Source organism: Arvicola amphibius, chromosome 5 (genome assembly GCF_903992535.2).
Source record: "Arvicola amphibius chromosome 5, mArvAmp1.2, whole genome shotgun sequence".
In the NCBI taxonomy this organism is placed as follows: domain Eukaryota; kingdom Metazoa; phylum Chordata; class Mammalia; order Rodentia; family Cricetidae; genus Arvicola; species Arvicola amphibius.
Genome location: NC_052051.1, coordinates 96,622,757 through 96,640,033, shown reverse-complemented (window position 1 = coordinate 96,640,033; position 17,277 = coordinate 96,622,757). Strand labels below are relative to the sequence as shown.

The 17,277-nt window shown below is 44.3% G+C and overlaps 1 protein-coding gene across 1 annotated transcript in view; it reads left to right on the top strand.

The window, feature by feature from the left end:
* The window catches only part of Lama3 (laminin subunit alpha 3), a 219,437-nt gene that overhangs the window by 32,199 nt on the left and 169,961 nt on the right, over positions 1-17,277 (top strand). The window contains exons 3-4 of the mRNA XM_038330296.1: positions 15,073-15,190; positions 15,919-16,037. Coding sequence (XP_038186224.1) covers positions 15,073-15,190; positions 15,919-16,037 — 237 coding nt within the window. The remainder of the gene's footprint in view (positions 1-15,072; positions 15,191-15,918; positions 16,038-17,277) is intronic.

The window sequence follows — 17,277 nt, the reverse complement described above, 5'->3', positions numbered from 1 at the left end:
AGGTCACAGGGTAAATAGCGTATCGTTTTACACTCTGCTTCTGTGAACTCACCACAGGCCACAAGCACCAGACTCAAGTCAGGTCCAACCCACGGAGGGTGGACTTCATGTGGAGATACCTTCTAGGGTTTGTTGTTGTTGCTGTTCTTTTCAACTTTTGTGAGACTTTGGCAAATGAATCCAAACCATTCTTTGTCATGCACATCAGTTTGGAGTAAGGTGTGAGAGAAAGAAGCCTGGGCAAGTTTCAGAATCAACCTTGGGCTTGAAGATTCGGGAGACACAATTGCGCTGGGAGATGCTGTCAATCAGAAGTCTGCCCCAACCAGACCGCTGCATGGATGCAGCGCCATCCTGAAGGCGGGCAGTACCTAACGAGAAGGATTTCTTAGAAACTGTGCAGACTGTCTCCATGGAACTGTTTTGCCTTTGTCTCTTAGTCCCACTCTGAGATGTTCTTTTCTCTCTCAACATCTTGAAAATGTTTAGCCTACAACAGATGTTCAATAAAGGTTCCACTGAGTTTGTACAGAGTGAGCAAAGGGTGTCCCTGGATCAGTTGCGGTTTGTCAGGGTCAGAAACAATGGGAGGAAGAGGTTGCTGTGGGTCCGAATTTCTAGATGGAACAGGCCTGTTTTACTCCGCAATTAGAAGTCATATGTAACGTGTTTTAACTATTTTATAGAAATTACAAAATTAGAAAACATAGATTATATTTGGAATAACATGCTATTAATAAATATGCCATAAAGTCAGCCTCAGAGGGGGCCGTTCTAGCGTGGAGATGAGCAAATGCTTCATCCGAGGGCCGGTTTACCCGCACACACAGTGTGCATTTGGCATTTCTCTGGTTCCCTCTCCTTAGCCCACTTGTTGGTATTGCTACTTTTGTGGTTCTGGGAAGGGAAGGTAGGACCTCATACATGCTAGCCAAATGCCCCACCACTTACTTCTTACCATTTAGCACCTCCTGGTACCTTCCTCCCAGGCTGACCTTGGACTTTTTAATGTAGCTGGGAATGAGTTGGAACTTCTCTGGTCTAGTTGCCTCCACCTTCCAAGTGCTGGGGTCACAGGGAGGCACAGGGATTGAGCCAGAGCTTTGTGTGTGGTAGAGAAGTACTCTATCAGAGATCCCCAACCTCTGCCTGTGTCTTACTTCTTAAGGTCTCTGGAGCCTGGCTTCTCTCCATTTTGCTGTGCTCTCCTGATTCAGCTACTGATAACTCTTTCACGGTGGGTTCACCAGTCTTAGCTGATTTCCAGCTTCTCCTCTCAACTCACCTTATTTTTGCAGTTGGCTGTAGAACAGAATCCCTAGTGGTGAGATGAGAATCGGCCATCTTTCAAGGGTCGGTCTACCATATTCCCATGGCTTCCAAGGGGACGGAGGGATAGGAGCAAGCCAGTCAGGCATGCCTTGATGAGCATCTTCTAGTCCCTGTCCTCTGGTTTCAGAGTAAAGGTCAGTTTCCTGGCAGGATTTCTGAGCCTGTCAGAGCCTAGTTGCTTACCAACTCCTCTTCTCTACCTCCCCTTCCTTCTTTCTCCTCCGCTTGCTTTCATAGAGATAGTACAGCTCAGGTTGTACAGTTCCCCTGCCTCGGCCTCCTAAATGCTTGCATCATAGGTGCAAGCCACAATGTCTGCCTGTCAACTTCTTGGAGGCACCTTCTCCTGCGAACTCTGTGCCACGCCAGTAGAGGCTTAGCCATGGTCCTCAAGTACCCTGTGTTTCTCGCCTATGAGCCATTTTCTAGTACAGTTCATGGTTCTAAGGATACCCTCCCTTCCTGCCTGGTCTGTCTGCCTTCTTCCCAGGATAACCCAGTGTCACTGCTCGGCACTGTCTTTGGCTGCTGCCTTCATTTAGTGCTGTGTTATAAAGGTCACGTGAACTCTGAGCTTAAGGCCAGGGTGATGTGGGCGTCCCCTCTGTATGCTGTGAATACCATTGGTTAATAAAGGACTGCTTTGGACCTAAAGCAGAACTTAGCTAGGCAGGGAAAACTAAACTGAATGTTGGGAGAAAGGAGGTAGAGTCAGAAGAGAAGCCATGGAGCCAGAGGCAGACACACTGAAACCTTGCTGGTAGGCCACGAGCATCGTGGTAAAATATGGAGATGGGTTAATTCTAGATGTAAGAGCTAGCTAGCAATATGCTTAAGTAATTGGCCAAGCAGTGATTTAATTAATACAGTGTCTGTTGGTTATTTCTGGAGTCTCGGCAGCTGGGAAACAAACAAGCAGCTTTCCTTACAACAAATTGGCATACCAACATGGGACTGACTAAATCCACATAAAACCTGAGAGGGCTTGAAAAGGAATTCTAGACACTAAAAAATAAAGTTTAGCCTCATTCTCTTCCCCAGATGGACTCTGCTTACTGGACGCATGCTGTAGCTCCTTTAAGAGAGGTCTTCCTGATTCAGCGGTAATAGCAAGAAAACAAAACAAAACAAAAACAAAAACAAAACAAAACTATGCGATTTCAAGATGGCAACACAAAACGCCCTGGCTCTTTTCCAAACACTTGAATGGTATTTGCGGGCTTTGTGGGCCCACTCAGGGGTCGGGAGGGAAATAGCAGAGACCATGCCCATGGCTCAGTGCTCCCTGCCTGGGCAGACAACAGAATCAGGTCTACTAGACATGCACAGGCAGGAGAGCATGGTGGATTCCTGCCACCATACACAGAGATTTCCAGGTCATGCAGTGCACTGCATGGTAGATTTAGCTATTACTCAGAAAAAAAGGGTTTATGTGTTGTATGCTCCTTCTCAGAGTTAAAGTGGCTCCTACCTGGTGGTCCCAGAACTGGTGGTAATGGTACATGAGCCATTTTGAAAAGCAGAAAGAGGCAGAGCCAGCACCCAGGGTTGCTGTGACCAAGCTGCTTACCATTTTAAAAGCTCTCTAGGACAGAAAAGGATTACAGATATACAATAGGTCAGATTCAGACATAAAAGACCTCTAAAAGAGACACAGTGTGTTTAAAAAATGTACATAGGCTTGGGAGAGAGAAGAAAAAGAGTAAAGAGACAGTAAATGTATATAAAAGAGTACAGACAGTCATAGATTAAAGGAATAAAGATAATCAAATAAATATTAAAAAGTAATAGAGTAAAAATAGATAAGCCATGTAAAGATGAAATATGCACAGAGGATATAGATTATGTATATTATTGTGTTTTCTTTGAATTTTTTGACTCTGAAGGAGCTAAGTAACCAGCATATATAATTTAAAGGTATCTTGTCTTCAGAATTTGTGTCTAAGGATGTGTTGCTTTGGAAAAGAGGTTCTCCTTTTTTTTCCCACAGAGGATGAGAACCTGTGGATTTATTCTAGATTAATGTGGTTTGATGGACCTGAAAGGTCACTCTGAACACCCCCCAAAATACTTTACCCAAAGACAGCAGGAAGTAGTTTGGAGAGTACTATGCCCATATTTCCAAATATTATTTATAAATGTTTCTTTACATTTAATGGGGGATATGCTATACAGATTTGCATTTGTATGGATCTTGGTCTGTTGATACAAATTTGACATTAGTTTTGTTATATGTATGTTTTTTAATCTTGATTAAGGTGTTTGTGTAGCTCATTTAAAAATGTAATGTATAATTAAGAAATATAGGTTAATAGTCATGTATAACAGTCAAACTGTAATCATGTTAGTTACATTTACTAGATGTACAGAGATATATTACAGATGGATGGAGATTCTTCAAATCTTTCAAATACCTTCAGAATATGTCATTTAAATAACTTAGGGTTCTGTTGATATGAGACACATCTGCTCCTGGCAGCACCAATTACTTCAAGAGGGAAATGGATATCAAAGAGGCTCCTTATGGAGTCTGCTAGCCATTTGGGCAATAAACTGCTCTTGCCTGGACTTCTTGATGCTATGCTATATGAACTGGACATGCAGGACCCACAGAAAAATGACTGCCGAACTTGCTTAAAGGTGAGATGATCATTTAGGGTTCCTGTTTCATGAAAGAGTCTGCCAGACATTATGTAGGACACAGAAGAAAGTAACTGAAAACTGCAAATAAAGGAGGAACTATCTTTGAAATTTCCTGCTTCATGGAAAAGTCTTCTGGACACTATGGGCCTGTAGCCTGAAGATGGATGCTTCAATGGTACAGAAGAACTTTGAATGACTGTCCAGGCAGAGAGATGTCTCTGTCAATGCTTGAGTTTTGGAAGTTGCTTACAATTGTACTTCCTGTTTACTTAGGTAATATTATATCCTTCTGGAGTCTTTGATGGAGTTGAAGAATAGATATAGTTATAGTTTTTTTTAGTTATGATAAAATATAAAGTATATATACATATTGTAACTGTAATTCTTACTTGATACTTGTTTTGTTATATGTAATTTTACTATGTTAAAGTTAAAACCTTCCTTTTTATTTAAACAAAAAAGGGGAGGTGATGTAGAAGTCCCTTCTATATGCTATGAATACCACTGGTTAATAAAGGACTGCTTTGGACCTAAAGCAGGGCAGAACTTAGCTAGGCAGGGAAACCTAAACTAAATGCTGGGAGAAAGGAGGTGGAGTCAGAGGAGAAGCCATGGAGCCAGAGACAGACACACTGAAACCTTGCTGGTAGGCCACGAGCCTCGTGGTAATATATAAAATAATGGAGATGGGTTAATTCTAGATGTAAGAGTTAGCTAGCAATATGCTTAAGTAATTGGCCAAGCAGTGATTTAATTAATATAGTTTCTATTGGTTATTTCTGGAGTCTGGGCAGCTGGGAAACAACCAAGCAGCTCTCCTTATAATACCAGGGGCTGTGCAAGCAATGTTCTTTTTTAATCCATAGGACTGAGAAGTCCTGGGTTGTGTCATTTTGCCAACAAACGCTGAATTCCATGCAACAGTAAATTTCAACACTTCTTTTCCTATTTTCCATTTCTATTTGACATGTTTTTCTACAATTGCAGATTATTTGATTGGAAAGGTCTCTAGTATATTTTTATTTTACTTTCCTTCTAACTTGCACTGCAAACACACCAGATACAACAGAAACTACATAAATATGTTTCCTGTCCAAATAGCCAGGGGCTGTGAGCAGATAGCATATGCCTCAGAAACAAGATAGGGATGAAAGCTGGACTAGGAAGTAGCAATACCAGGGAGCGCAGCACTTCCTTCTGGAGAGTTCTCTCAGGCTGTACATAGGGAACTTTATATGGTAAAGTGACAGGAGGCCACTGTGACCTACTTGGTGACTTACCAGGAAGCCCTGGCTCACCCACAATTAGGACTCTAGTGTTTGGTCACCTTCCAGGACAAGGCCATTGTAAAGTCAGAGGAGTTTCTGTCCAGGAAGGTGAGAGCCAGGGTGTGGTAGCACACAGGGAAAGCCGGCAGTCCAGGGTGCGGAAGCAGGAAGGAAGCTTCCTGGATGCTGAGCCAGCTCACATCTTGCAGGCTCGTACAGAGCTTGGCAGCAGATACCTAGGATCCTGGTTCATGCTGAGACTTTGTTAATCCTAATTCTATGCAGCTGAGAAGAGCACACAAGCAGCAGGAACTGGCAAGGGAGGAAATGTAGATTGTTTTAAGTTTTGCAAATAAAATCACTCTGTTCTAATTACAACATCACAGAGCAGACTTAAGGAAGCCACGTAAACATCTTCCCAGTTCCAAATCTCAGTAAATTTCCATGCTGTCGAATGGCCATGCTGGAGCTGCGAAGCTTTGGCTGAAGGGTTTTACACATTCATTATTAATTACATTTTTATTCAATTTTCTGCCTTGGCAATAGAAAAAAACTATGATAGAGTTGAAAGTAGCAAAATCAATAGTTCTATATCCTCTTCCATGACTCACATGATGTTTTGCCTACATTCTATCCCTTTTCTGCAGGGTGGCCTTATTCCTCACCTATGAAGAAGTTACTGCTCTCCTCTCTCCCCTCCTTTCCCTCTCCTTTTCTTCTCTCCCCTCCCCTCCTCCCTTTTCTTTCTTCCTTCCCCTTACCATCTCTCTTCTTTAAAAATATTTTTAATCATACTTCTACTTTTGTGTGTGTGTCTTGTGTGAGCACAAGTGTGGCAGTCAGAAGACAACTTCACTCTCCCACATGGATCCTGGGGATCAGATTCAGGTCATTAGGACTGGAGCCACTGTTACCCACCGAGTCACCTTGCCGGCTTGCCCCTCCTTTTGAGACTGGGTCCTATGTAGGCTGGCCTAGAACCCACAGTATAGCTCAGGCTGGCCTTGAACTCCAATCCTCTTTCCCTCAGCCTCACCAGTGCAGGGATGAGAGAGGGAAACTTACCATGTTCTTGGGAGGAATCCGGTCGACAGCACTCACCTGTGGTCGGATGACAGGAGCAGTCAGGCCTGGAAGGAGCCAGGGTGTCTTGGGGGCTAGTGATGTTCCTGGCCTGGTGGGGGGACTCACAGTCTATGGGTAGACTCTTGTGTAAGGCACTAACAACACAGAACACCGTCATCTTTCTCTAGGGGAAATATCACTGATGTCTGGTCCCCCTCCTGGCTTCAGCTTAGAACAGTGGTTCTCATCCTTTCTAATGCTGCAACCCTCATGTTGTTGTGACTCCCCATCCATAAAACTATTTTTCTTGCTACTTCATAGCTAAATTCACTGCTATGATGAATTGTAACATACATAATAGCTGTGTTTTCCGGTAGTTATAGGTGACCCTTGTGAAAAGGTTACTCAACCCCCAAAGGGATCACAGGTTGAGAACCCCTGGCTTAGAAGGTTATCTCTTCCAAGTGAGTGAAGTGGCTGTAAACACACTCATGCCACGCTATGCTGACGGAACATCTTCCAGAAGATTTATTCTTTAAGAAACTTACAATGCTTAGTACGGAAATGACTACTTTTGGGTATTTCACAAAGTGTTCAATCCAGGATATTTACCCGAACTTTGTTTATGGTTGTAGAAAACAGAGAACAATCTCGATGTGTAATAAAGGGCCATCCACACGCAGACATTCAAGTGATGCCATAGGGTTGGAGCCAAGCTCTAAATAGGTCCATGTATTATTGTGAAGAAAAAACTGTGTATATATGTCATATGCATAAATATGAAAAGATATAATACACTGCTATATGTATGTATGTATGTATAAAATACATTTATACACATACATGATATATACACATAAGATGTCATATTGTAAAAATAATCTGTATATAAACCAAGGGCAGAGTTAGGAGAAAATGTTTGACACCTTTCTGACTGCAGTTATATTTGTGATTTTGACTTTTTTCCATAACTCTCACTTAGATCATAAGCTGCTTACCAGGTTTTTTCTTCTGAACCACCAACCATCTCTCAAATCACGACACAGAGTTAGTTATGAATGCTCAGCCTAGCTCAGGCTCATTTCTGGCTCACTCTTTTAACTTAAATTAACCTATTTCTCTTTATCTACCTTTTGTTTCTGGTCTTTTTACTTTTCCTTTCATATAGCTTACAGTCACTGCTTCTTGCGTCTGGCCCTGGGCGTGCCCCCTCTTTCTCCTCATTCTCTTCTCTCTTGTTCTTTCATTTCTAGATTTTGCTTCCTACTTACTCTCTCTGCCCATCAGCCCCATCTATCCTTTCTCAGCCTAGCTATTGACGGTTCAGCTCTTTATTAGACCAATCAGGTGCCTTAGGCAGGCAAGGCGAAACAAATGCAACAGATCTTTATATACTTGAACAAATGGACCAGATCTTTATATACTTGAACAAATGGACCAGATCTTTATATAATTAATTGAACAAATGGACCAGATCTTTATATAATTAATTGAACAAATGGACCAGATCTTCACACAGGTGAAGTCATATCTGTAGCATAACAAATGGACCAGATCTTTATATAATTAATTGAACAAATGGACCAGATCTTCACACAGGTGAAGTCATATCTGTAGCATAACAAATGGACCAGATCTTTGCTGGTGGGTGTGAGGAGGGAGACCTCGTGCTGACCTCCACGTTACCGGCATCCTCCAGACACAGCTCTTGCTTTGAGAGGTAAGGAAGCAGTAAGTTTAGTTTCCTTTTGGGAGAAGGGAAGCATCCAGGGGCTGTTAGTGAGGACAGTGCTTGTATTTAAGTGTGAGGAGCTGAGTCCAGATCCCCAGCACCCACAGGCACAGCAGCTGTGTCTGCCAGGGAACCCATGGGAGAAATGGGAAGCAAGGACATGAGGGGCTCTGGAAGCTGACAGACCCTTTAGCTCAGTCTATAAGGCAAGGCCCTAGGCCTGTGGAAATGTTCTCTCAAACAAAAGGTAGAAGGCATTTCTGAGTCACCTCAAGAGACACAGTGCAGCTCCCTGGCAAACACTTGAGCTCTGTGTGCTGGCTGGAGCTTGTTTTTCGGCTGTTTCTGTCCTAGTGGATTGTCACAGAGAAGCCAGCACTGCGTGCAATGAGCAAGCACAGAGTCGTCTTGGGGAATGTGCCACATTATACGTTTTCCTGTACAGTCTGCAAGGGATGAAGAGGCTACGTTTATTTAGCTTTCTCTTTTCCTTTTGTAAAATGTAGTTTACTTGTTCGTTTAGCAGTGGTTGTCAACCTGTCCCTTGAGAGCCCTTTGATATATCCCCCGTGTCTGGATCTTTTTCATCTCAGAGTGAGCTTGGCCTTCTGAGATCTTTAAATGGCAACAAAGCCAGAAAATATCTCGTAAATGGAAATTGAGTTTTTTAAAAGAGCATTTTTATCCCTTAGCAAATCTTGAAAACTGGCTTCTATCTTTTCCCGTGTGAAACTCTCAAGGTTTTAACTACATTTTGGCTTTAAATCATGGCTGTTTTCTCACTAGTATTCACTACAAGCATAGATAAGGAAAGAGTGAAGTTCAAGAACTCTTCAGGATGGGTCTAGCGAAAGTTTGAGTCAAGTCTGACGTGTCGGGGGGCAGCTGGGCCCTGGCACCTCCTCTACCAGCTGTGTCCCACGGTTCCTGCTCTCTTATTCCTGACCTACTGGTGACCCCGGGGCCTTCCTCTGCCTCCCAACTGCCTCCGTTTGTTCTCTCCTTCATGACACCTCTGTCATCCTCTTTTCTTTGGCTTCCACTTCCCACTCTATTGCATTTTCCTCTTCCAGAAAAAAAACAAACCAAACCCAAAACCTTGTTTCTTCCTTAGTGTGAGCCCCCTTTGTTCCCTGGGCTCCTTGAGTGCAGGGTGTTTTCTGTTCCTCTTCTCTCTAACTGAAGAGTGGGCCCCCAAGCTACCAGTAGTGCAAATGCTCCACACTTCAGGAGTTCTCGATGGAGCGTCCCATGTGACAGACACACTCTATGTGACTGAGAGGACACAGCTACCTCATCGACCTGCAGCATCAAGGCAGCCAGCTGGGGTGTGCACTTCTTCCCTTGCCTCTCACAATCCTGCTTGCTGAGCAGGTTCCCACCACCCTCTCACACCGCTACCACCCTGTCTGTCTCAGGAGCTCTCAGAGAGATGGGTAGAGAAGGCAACTGGAGTCAGAGCGTGGAGACGCCTGCTCATCTCCCTTCGGGATCCATCTAAATGGTCAGACCCAGGGGCCATGGGCAGTTGAAATTCAGACCGTGGCTGTAGCAAGGGGTGTGAGGTTGGTGAGGTAGGGGAGGGTAGCAGAGTAGCAGGAAAGGCAAGCTGAAAGCCTGGCTGAGGTGAAGTAAAGCACACACAGGGCAAAGTTCAGCCCTGTTGCTGTTGAGGGAGAAGTGGGCATGGAGCTGGGAGACAGCTGTTTTGTGAACACCTGTGTTATAGAGGAAAGCGTGAGCCCACATTGAAAGGTCTGACTGTCTCTAGCTTAGGGCCTGGGCAGAACTGGATTAAAGGTGTCTGGTTCAGCTATCCCTTAGCTTTGGTGAAAGAAGGGTTCCAGCAGCCCTATGGATACCTAAATCCATGGATGTTCAAGTCCCTTCTGAAAATGGAGTGCTGTTGCCTATCACCTATGCATGGTCCTCCTGGGACTGTCTCTGCAGTGCCCAGTGCAGCAGATGCACAAACAGTTGTGGATTGCACTGTTTGCACATTCTCAGTGAAGAGGTAGTCTTCCCTCACATCCAATAGATTTAATAATGGCTGATTGACTCTGCAGATGTGGAACCATGGGCACAGAAAGCCAAGCACATTTGGAATAGGCTGGTCTGGCATCTTGCCTGGGCTGCCCAGCTTACTCCTATTAGTTGGTCACTATGGCAACAGTGTAAGACCAGGTTTAAACTTGTTACTCTCCAAGTTAGCAAGTCACTCTGTTCCAGACACAGCTTACTTACTTACAGTGACAACAGGCTCCTCCACATAGGGGGATCTGGCCCATGGTGGGTGCACAGAAAGTAATGAGGACAAGGCATATGGAGCCGTTTGTGTCATTCACTCCTCCTGCTGGTTGTGGGTCGTACCTTCTCAGTGCTTCCCAAGGAAGGTCCTGACCCCAGCTTTGTCCTGGCAACATCAGTACTTTCCAGCCCAGAGTAGGGATGGTCCTTAGGTCTTCTGAGGTCCAAAATTCTTTTCCATCACGGGAAGGCCTCCTTGCCTCTCCTACTGCTTTCTAAATGGTTTTTCTTGTTTGTTTTTTAATCAAACATGCTTCAGTTACTTATTTCTAGTAAGTTCCCTGTCTCCTGTTGTGACACTGTGTGGTGACAGTTGGCCCCTGACTAAGAGAATGCTTTTCTGCTAGATGAAAGTTTCCTGGATCCCCAGGACATCTCTGGAAGGAGAAAAAGCAGTTATTGAGGTGACTGATGCATGCAAGTGTGTGTACGAATGAGTGTGTATGTTTCATCCCGATGGACCGTTTTCCCTTTGCCCTCTCCTCCCTCTCCTCCTCCCTTTTCTCCTTTACTCTTGGCAAGTTCCTACTGTTTTCTTCCCACCCTTATAAGCTGCCTCAAACTCCTCCCCACTCTGTTGTCTCCTTTTAACAAAATGGGTATATTGATGAAATCGTAAAGTATATTTATTGTTTTCTCTTAGTCATATCTCTGTATATCAATACTTTTTGTGCAGCATGAAGCATTTCTACATCATTTCAAGAAGCATGGTGCAATTCCCTGGCAAACACTTGGGCTCTGTGTGCTGGCTGGAGCTTGTTTTTCAGTTGCTTCTGTCCAAGTGGATTGTCACAGAGAAGCCAGCGTTGCTGGGATGAGCAAGCACTGAAGTTGGCTTTGGGAATGTGCCAGGTTATACGTTTTCCTGTACAGTCTGCAAGGGATGAAGAGGCTACGTTTATTTAGCTTTCTCTTTTCCTTTTGTAAAATGTTGTTTACATGTTCGTTTAGCAGTGGTTCTCAGCCTGTGGCTTGAGACCCTTTGATATATCAGATATTTACATTTCAGTTCATAAAAGTAGCAGAATTCGAGCTGTGAAGTAGAATGAGATAATTTTATAGTTGGGGTCACCACAGCATGAGGGACTCTATTAAAGGGTCATAGCTTAGGAAAGTCAGAACCACTGGTTAGCATGTGTTTATATGTACACGTGTGTGCGTCCACATGGGTATACATGTACCATAGTGCATGTGTGGAGGTCAGAAGATACCATGTGTGAGTCAGTTCTCTTTCTATACTGCATAGGTTCCAGGGATCAAACTAAGGTTTGTCAGACTTAGCGGCCAACTCTCTTATTTACTGAGCAACCCCAGCCCAGCTCCCTTTTTAAGGTGATGTCACTTTTCCCCCTTAGAACAAAAATATCTTATGATGCTTATGTTATCTTTAGCACTGTTTCAAAAGTACTTTCTTTTGCTCTAAAATGATTCCAGCAGCAGCAGGATATCTATGTGTGCTGATAGCCAGGAGAAGGCTTTTGTCTAAGAAGCTGAGGATTTGCCTTCAGAATTCACAGCTGTCTGTAGTGTGCACGCCTGGTCACAGCCACACTGGGCTGTCACAGTTACACTGGACCCCAGCCACAGGCACACATCTGGGGACTCTGCCAATAGCGGCCACAGTTCCCACCCTCTGAGGTCAGCCTCATCAAGAGTTATAGAAACCTTCCCCATCTGTCCAGCTCCTTTGTTTCTGATTGTATTCATACCCAGACAGGGAAGAGAGTGCATCCTCAGCAGATGCCGAAAGCTGCCACTACAGATGACAACTCGTATGACACACTGACCATAAAACACAGAATGTTGTCTAATGTATCGCTTTTTATGTGCATGAATGTGCTCTTGCATCTAGTTTGATGTTATGTGAGCACACACCTTAGGTTATGAAACCCATCCATGTTGATCCATATTTTCTTGTTTTGATGGTTCCAGGGTTGGTATTTAAATGGTTATTAGTAAGATTGAATTTCCACATTCTCATGTTCTACTATCAGACATAATATTGTCATGGTAGAAACATATCAGGTCCAAGTATTATATGCATGGTATAAACAAACATATCAGGTTAAGTGTTGTATGTATGGTATAAACCAACATATCAAGTCCAAGTGTTGTATGCATGTTTTAAACATATCAGGTCCAAGTGTTGCATGCAAGGTGTAAACATATCAGGTCCAAGTGTTGCATGCGGAGTCCTGTGACATACTTAGAATCAGCATTATATTTTTCTAAGACAATACCTACTAAATAAGAATTTCCCCTATGCCTCAAAAGCACAGGGGCATCTGCTTCATCTGTGGAAGCTTTTATATATCGTCTTTTCCAGGTGAATGGAATAAACCAACCCTGACTATCAAGAGAAAATCCTTCCTTCTTATGTAGTATTTGGGGTATAGGAAGCAAAGATAGCACCCGGAATTAGGAAGATGCTCATGGGACGAAGGTAGAAAAATGAGAGGTAAGGCAAGGGGCTAGGTTAAGTTCAAGGAAAGTGAGTGGAGCAAGTCCTAGTATGGAGGCCTGAGGGATGGGATTTTGGGGTTCAACCCACAATAGCCTGTCTCTCTTTCATAGAATTCTTAGCTGCTCATGAAGGCTTAGTCTTCTCCAGATGCAGACCTCATCCCGTGGGTGGTGAGTCTGGATTGAGTTTGCTCTGTGCTACTTGCTGGCACGGACCAGGTTTCTCCCCAAAGTCCCCTTCTCAGCCAGTATGCAGGGAGATTAAAACCTGCTCCCATAGCCACCAGGATGCTTGGAGCCAATTCTCCTCAGGCCACTGGCTCCAGTTTCCCGTTGATCCTACACTCTATGTGGTGGGTCTCTCTGGCCGTTCTGCCCACCTCCTTGGCTCTTTTCTACTTTATGTCCCCCTTTGGTGCACCCTCTCTGGCTCTAGTTGCTCATTTATCCCACATCCTATCTGGTGGGTCTGTTTGAACACCCTGCCCACCTTCTCAGTTCCTTTCTACCTTATGTCTCCTCTCTGGTCCACCCTCATGCCTAAATATAACACCTCACAGATGGAATCCAGCAACTGAACTCAACTTCTAATCAAGGCTCAGCAGGGCATAGACCCACTACTGAAATCCGTCAGGTATGGAGTTCATGCCAAGCCATCTTCTTGCCTCCCATTTTGCTACGACCCTTCCTACCCCAGAGCTTCCCAGCCACATCCCACACACTGTCCTGTCAGGGAGAATACCTGCTGGGGTCTTCACGACATCCAGGACAGCCAGGTGGGAACATCTGAGACACAGGCAAGCTCTGCTGTCCAATAGTTCCCTGCATGCCTTTCTTACAGTAGAAATGACTTATTTTATGCCAAATAAGCATATTCCAGCACATTCCTTAAGTTCTGGCTGCCTCCCAGCACTGCCCTTGTCCAAGTAAAATGTAGGCGGTGTCCTGACCCAAATATTCTGCAGGATAACCCAGAACACACCAGCCTCCACAAGACAAGACAAAGATTTACTTAATTGCTTTTGTTAAGTTGTTTGTTTGTTTGTTTTGCATAGCACTTTTGACATCCAATCAGAGAGCAATGGCAGGGATTGAGCCAAGATCTTGCATGCATTTTACTATTGAGTTACACACCAAACCTTCTCTTGTAGTATTTCCCCAGGAAAGAGAGCCCCGCAGGGTCTGACTCCTCTTTTCCTCCCACCCTCTCTAAGTAGACGAGTTCATTGTTCTGGCTCTAGTGGGCTAGCTGATGGCAGTGAGGCATCCTGCTCAGAAAGCCACTGTAGAACCTGTTACTTGTGGTGTGGTGGGGCCAGGGATTTGGGGAACAGGGAAGGTCTTTGCTCATTAACGTGATAATACAGAATTGTTTAAACCTGTGCTCTGCTGTCTGTCATCCCTCAGTGTCCCTGGGGTTGGTTCCACTTCTTTCCCTCTGTTCTCCGTGTCCCTCAGGGATACCCCAGTCTCTGTGTAGAATGGTGTGCTTGAGCCTACACACAGCCTCTTATGTAATCTAATATGGTATAAGTACTTGTTACACACTACATTGCCAAAGACTACAGACAAGAAAAATGTACATGGTGCCATTGTGATATCCTCCACCCCAAAGTTTTTGATCCTTGGTTGATTGAAACAAGTGGCTGTCTGTTTTGTTTTTCTGACTGAACCCCAATATCTGGATTTTTATTAATTTCTATTAATCATGCTACAGGATGTAGTATCACAATGTGGAGGCCTGACTGCATCATTGCAGAGTTCAAATTTCAAAGCAGACTTTTTTGAGGAAGGAGAATGAGGAATAAACATCTGGGTGTTTAGGAATTGGAGATGAAGTGAGCAAGACCAGAGCCCCATTTTTTTCTTCCTATGTTGGTGTCATTCTGGATACAGGCCAAAGAATGATGAGAAACGTAAGAAGAAAAAGAGACCAGAGTAGATGGCACAGGGAAAGAGGCTGGAACTCAAGATAATGATGGCAACACACGTACTGAAAGGGAAGACGACGTGGTTTTGAGGATAAGAAGCTGGAAAGCTGAGTAGAGATGTCTACCAGGCAGATAGAGCTTGGATCTGTATCTTGTAGCCTTGGGAATCACCAACCTGTAGAAATAGTCAAAGCTATAGACAAACCGACTTTAACCTTTCCTTTATGGTGGGCCTGGGGATTGAACTCAGAGCCTTTGCATACTAAGCAAGTACTCTACCACTGAGCTATACCCTCAGTCCAAACAAACCACATCTCTCTTGCTTTTTCAGCTTTTCCATGTGGCCTATGTTTTAATCAAATTTGCAAATTCTCCGCGCCCTGATCTTTGGGTCTTGGAAAGATCTGTCGACTTTGGAAGCACCTACTCACCGTGGCAGTATTTTGCCCGTAAGTAATCTTGTCTTCTGTGCTATGCGGGGCTTTGATTATCTGAAACAGTTTAAGACTATGGATTTAGTTTAGAAAAGAGTGTCTCAGTGGGACTCCTAAGTAGTCCTCAGAACATAGCGTTTCTTAGTCATGCATGTGTTGATTCTAAGGACCCTCATGCAGAATGGAGGTTGCACCCCCTTTTGTAACAGCTTTGCTGGTACTGGTGGAGGCACTTGCAAGTGAGCTGCCGCTCATGTTCTTCCTATTTCAAGAGGAACAAGGTTGGCTCTTTATGGATCCTGGGCTCCATGTTACTCTAACTGAAGCTAACGAAGTATGTAAGTGTCTCTGGACCTCATGTTTCAAGAGGAACAAGGTTGGCTCTTTATGGATCCTGGGCTCCATGTTACTCATTTAGAGTAACATGGAGCTACTGGAGCTAACGAAGTATGTAAGTGTCTCTGGACCTCATGATCAATCAAAGTGACAGCCAATTTCCTTAGAGGGTAAAGTTTCCTACTCGAGGCATGAGGAGTTAATAGCATATCTTCAAACATGGTTGCTGACAGCATTTGAGCTGAAATAGCCAGACATTTCTTTTTCATGAACTAAAAATTTTATCCTAAGTTCCCATCTAGAAATCCAAAAGACTTGGTTCTTCCTCTTAAGGAAACACAAGGCAAGGGAAGAGATCTAGGAGAAAAGATGCATCATTTGTTAATGTTCAACTGTGTCCTTCCTAGATTCTCGAAGAGACTGTTTAGAACAGTTTGGGCAAGAAGCAAACATGGCTGTCACCCGGGATGACCAGCTGCTCTGTGTCACAGAGTATTCCCGCATTGTGCCTCTGGAAAATGGCGAAGTGAGTGGTTTTGGGAGGCAGTCAGGGGTAGGACTCGGAAGGGGCCAGGAGGCTATGACATTGCATTTCCCGGGAGACAGTGCAGATCAAGGTGGGAAGCAGTGCTTTGGAGGAAATAGAAAAGGAATCACACCAAAGACAGAATGAGTTGGGTTAGAAGTTCTTTTGGGGGCTGAATTCTTCCTTGGAAGTTAGAGTTTGGGATCCAAGGCCCACAGGCTTCAGAATTCTCCCAGTGAAAGAAGGTGGTGGGTCACAGGTAACTGGTGACGATCCCCCCACCTTCTCACACACTATTTCCAGGACTGAGGAGGTGGGGCAGATGGCAGTGCTAAGCTAAGCCCTAGTGAAGGGACCATTGTTGGTACAAGACACCCTAAGACCAAGTTCTTGGCAAAAAGGTGGCTTATTTACCCCAGAGAAATAAAGGGCAGGGAATAAGAGACAAAGACAGGAGAGAGAGGATGAGGGAGAAGGGGAAAGGAACAACAGGCATTTGTCCTGGAGGGACAAAGACGGTCTCCGGATAAAGAGGAGACAGAAGTGGCCCCATAGGAAAATAGTGGTTTATTAAGGGAACTGGGGAGACCCATGGTAGGATGAGAGATGTTTAATTTTTATTGGACATATTAATTTGGTGAGCCAAAGGGGGCTTTTGTTTGCTGGACTTCAGTACTTTGATAGTCAGACTTTGGTAGTCAGCCTCAGGAGGAGGAAGTGGACTAGACCTTGGGGGCTAGTTTTAGGAATGTAGTCTAATGGTTTATAGCAAGGCAAAGAGAATGAGAGAGGACAAAGCCCATCAGAGCCATATTTGCCATGCTCTGGCTGGTCAGAGTCTTTTTACCTGGTCCCACTTGACACAGTAGATGTCATCTTTGAGGGAGAGAACAATTGTTGTCCTCTTGGAGTTGCATCTGACCCTGATATGAAATCAGCCTGGCTGTTGCTATGCAGGGGGACAGATAGAGATGGGGACAGTCAGGGAAGAGTTCCATGGAAATGGCGAGGCTGTGAGGAATGTAAATGGACTTTGAAATCAACTCCGTTAGGAGTGTGAGATTTTACTTACGAGGCTCTATCTAGTATTTTCCATCTGGTAAGCAGCTTATGTTTCAAACTACTGAGGCTTGGACGTCATCAGCTGAGGCATGAAAACCTGAGTCCTTGTTCCGGTCCATATCTCTTCAGTGTTTAAATCAGAGGTTCTCAACCTATGGGCTGCAACTCCTTTGGGGGT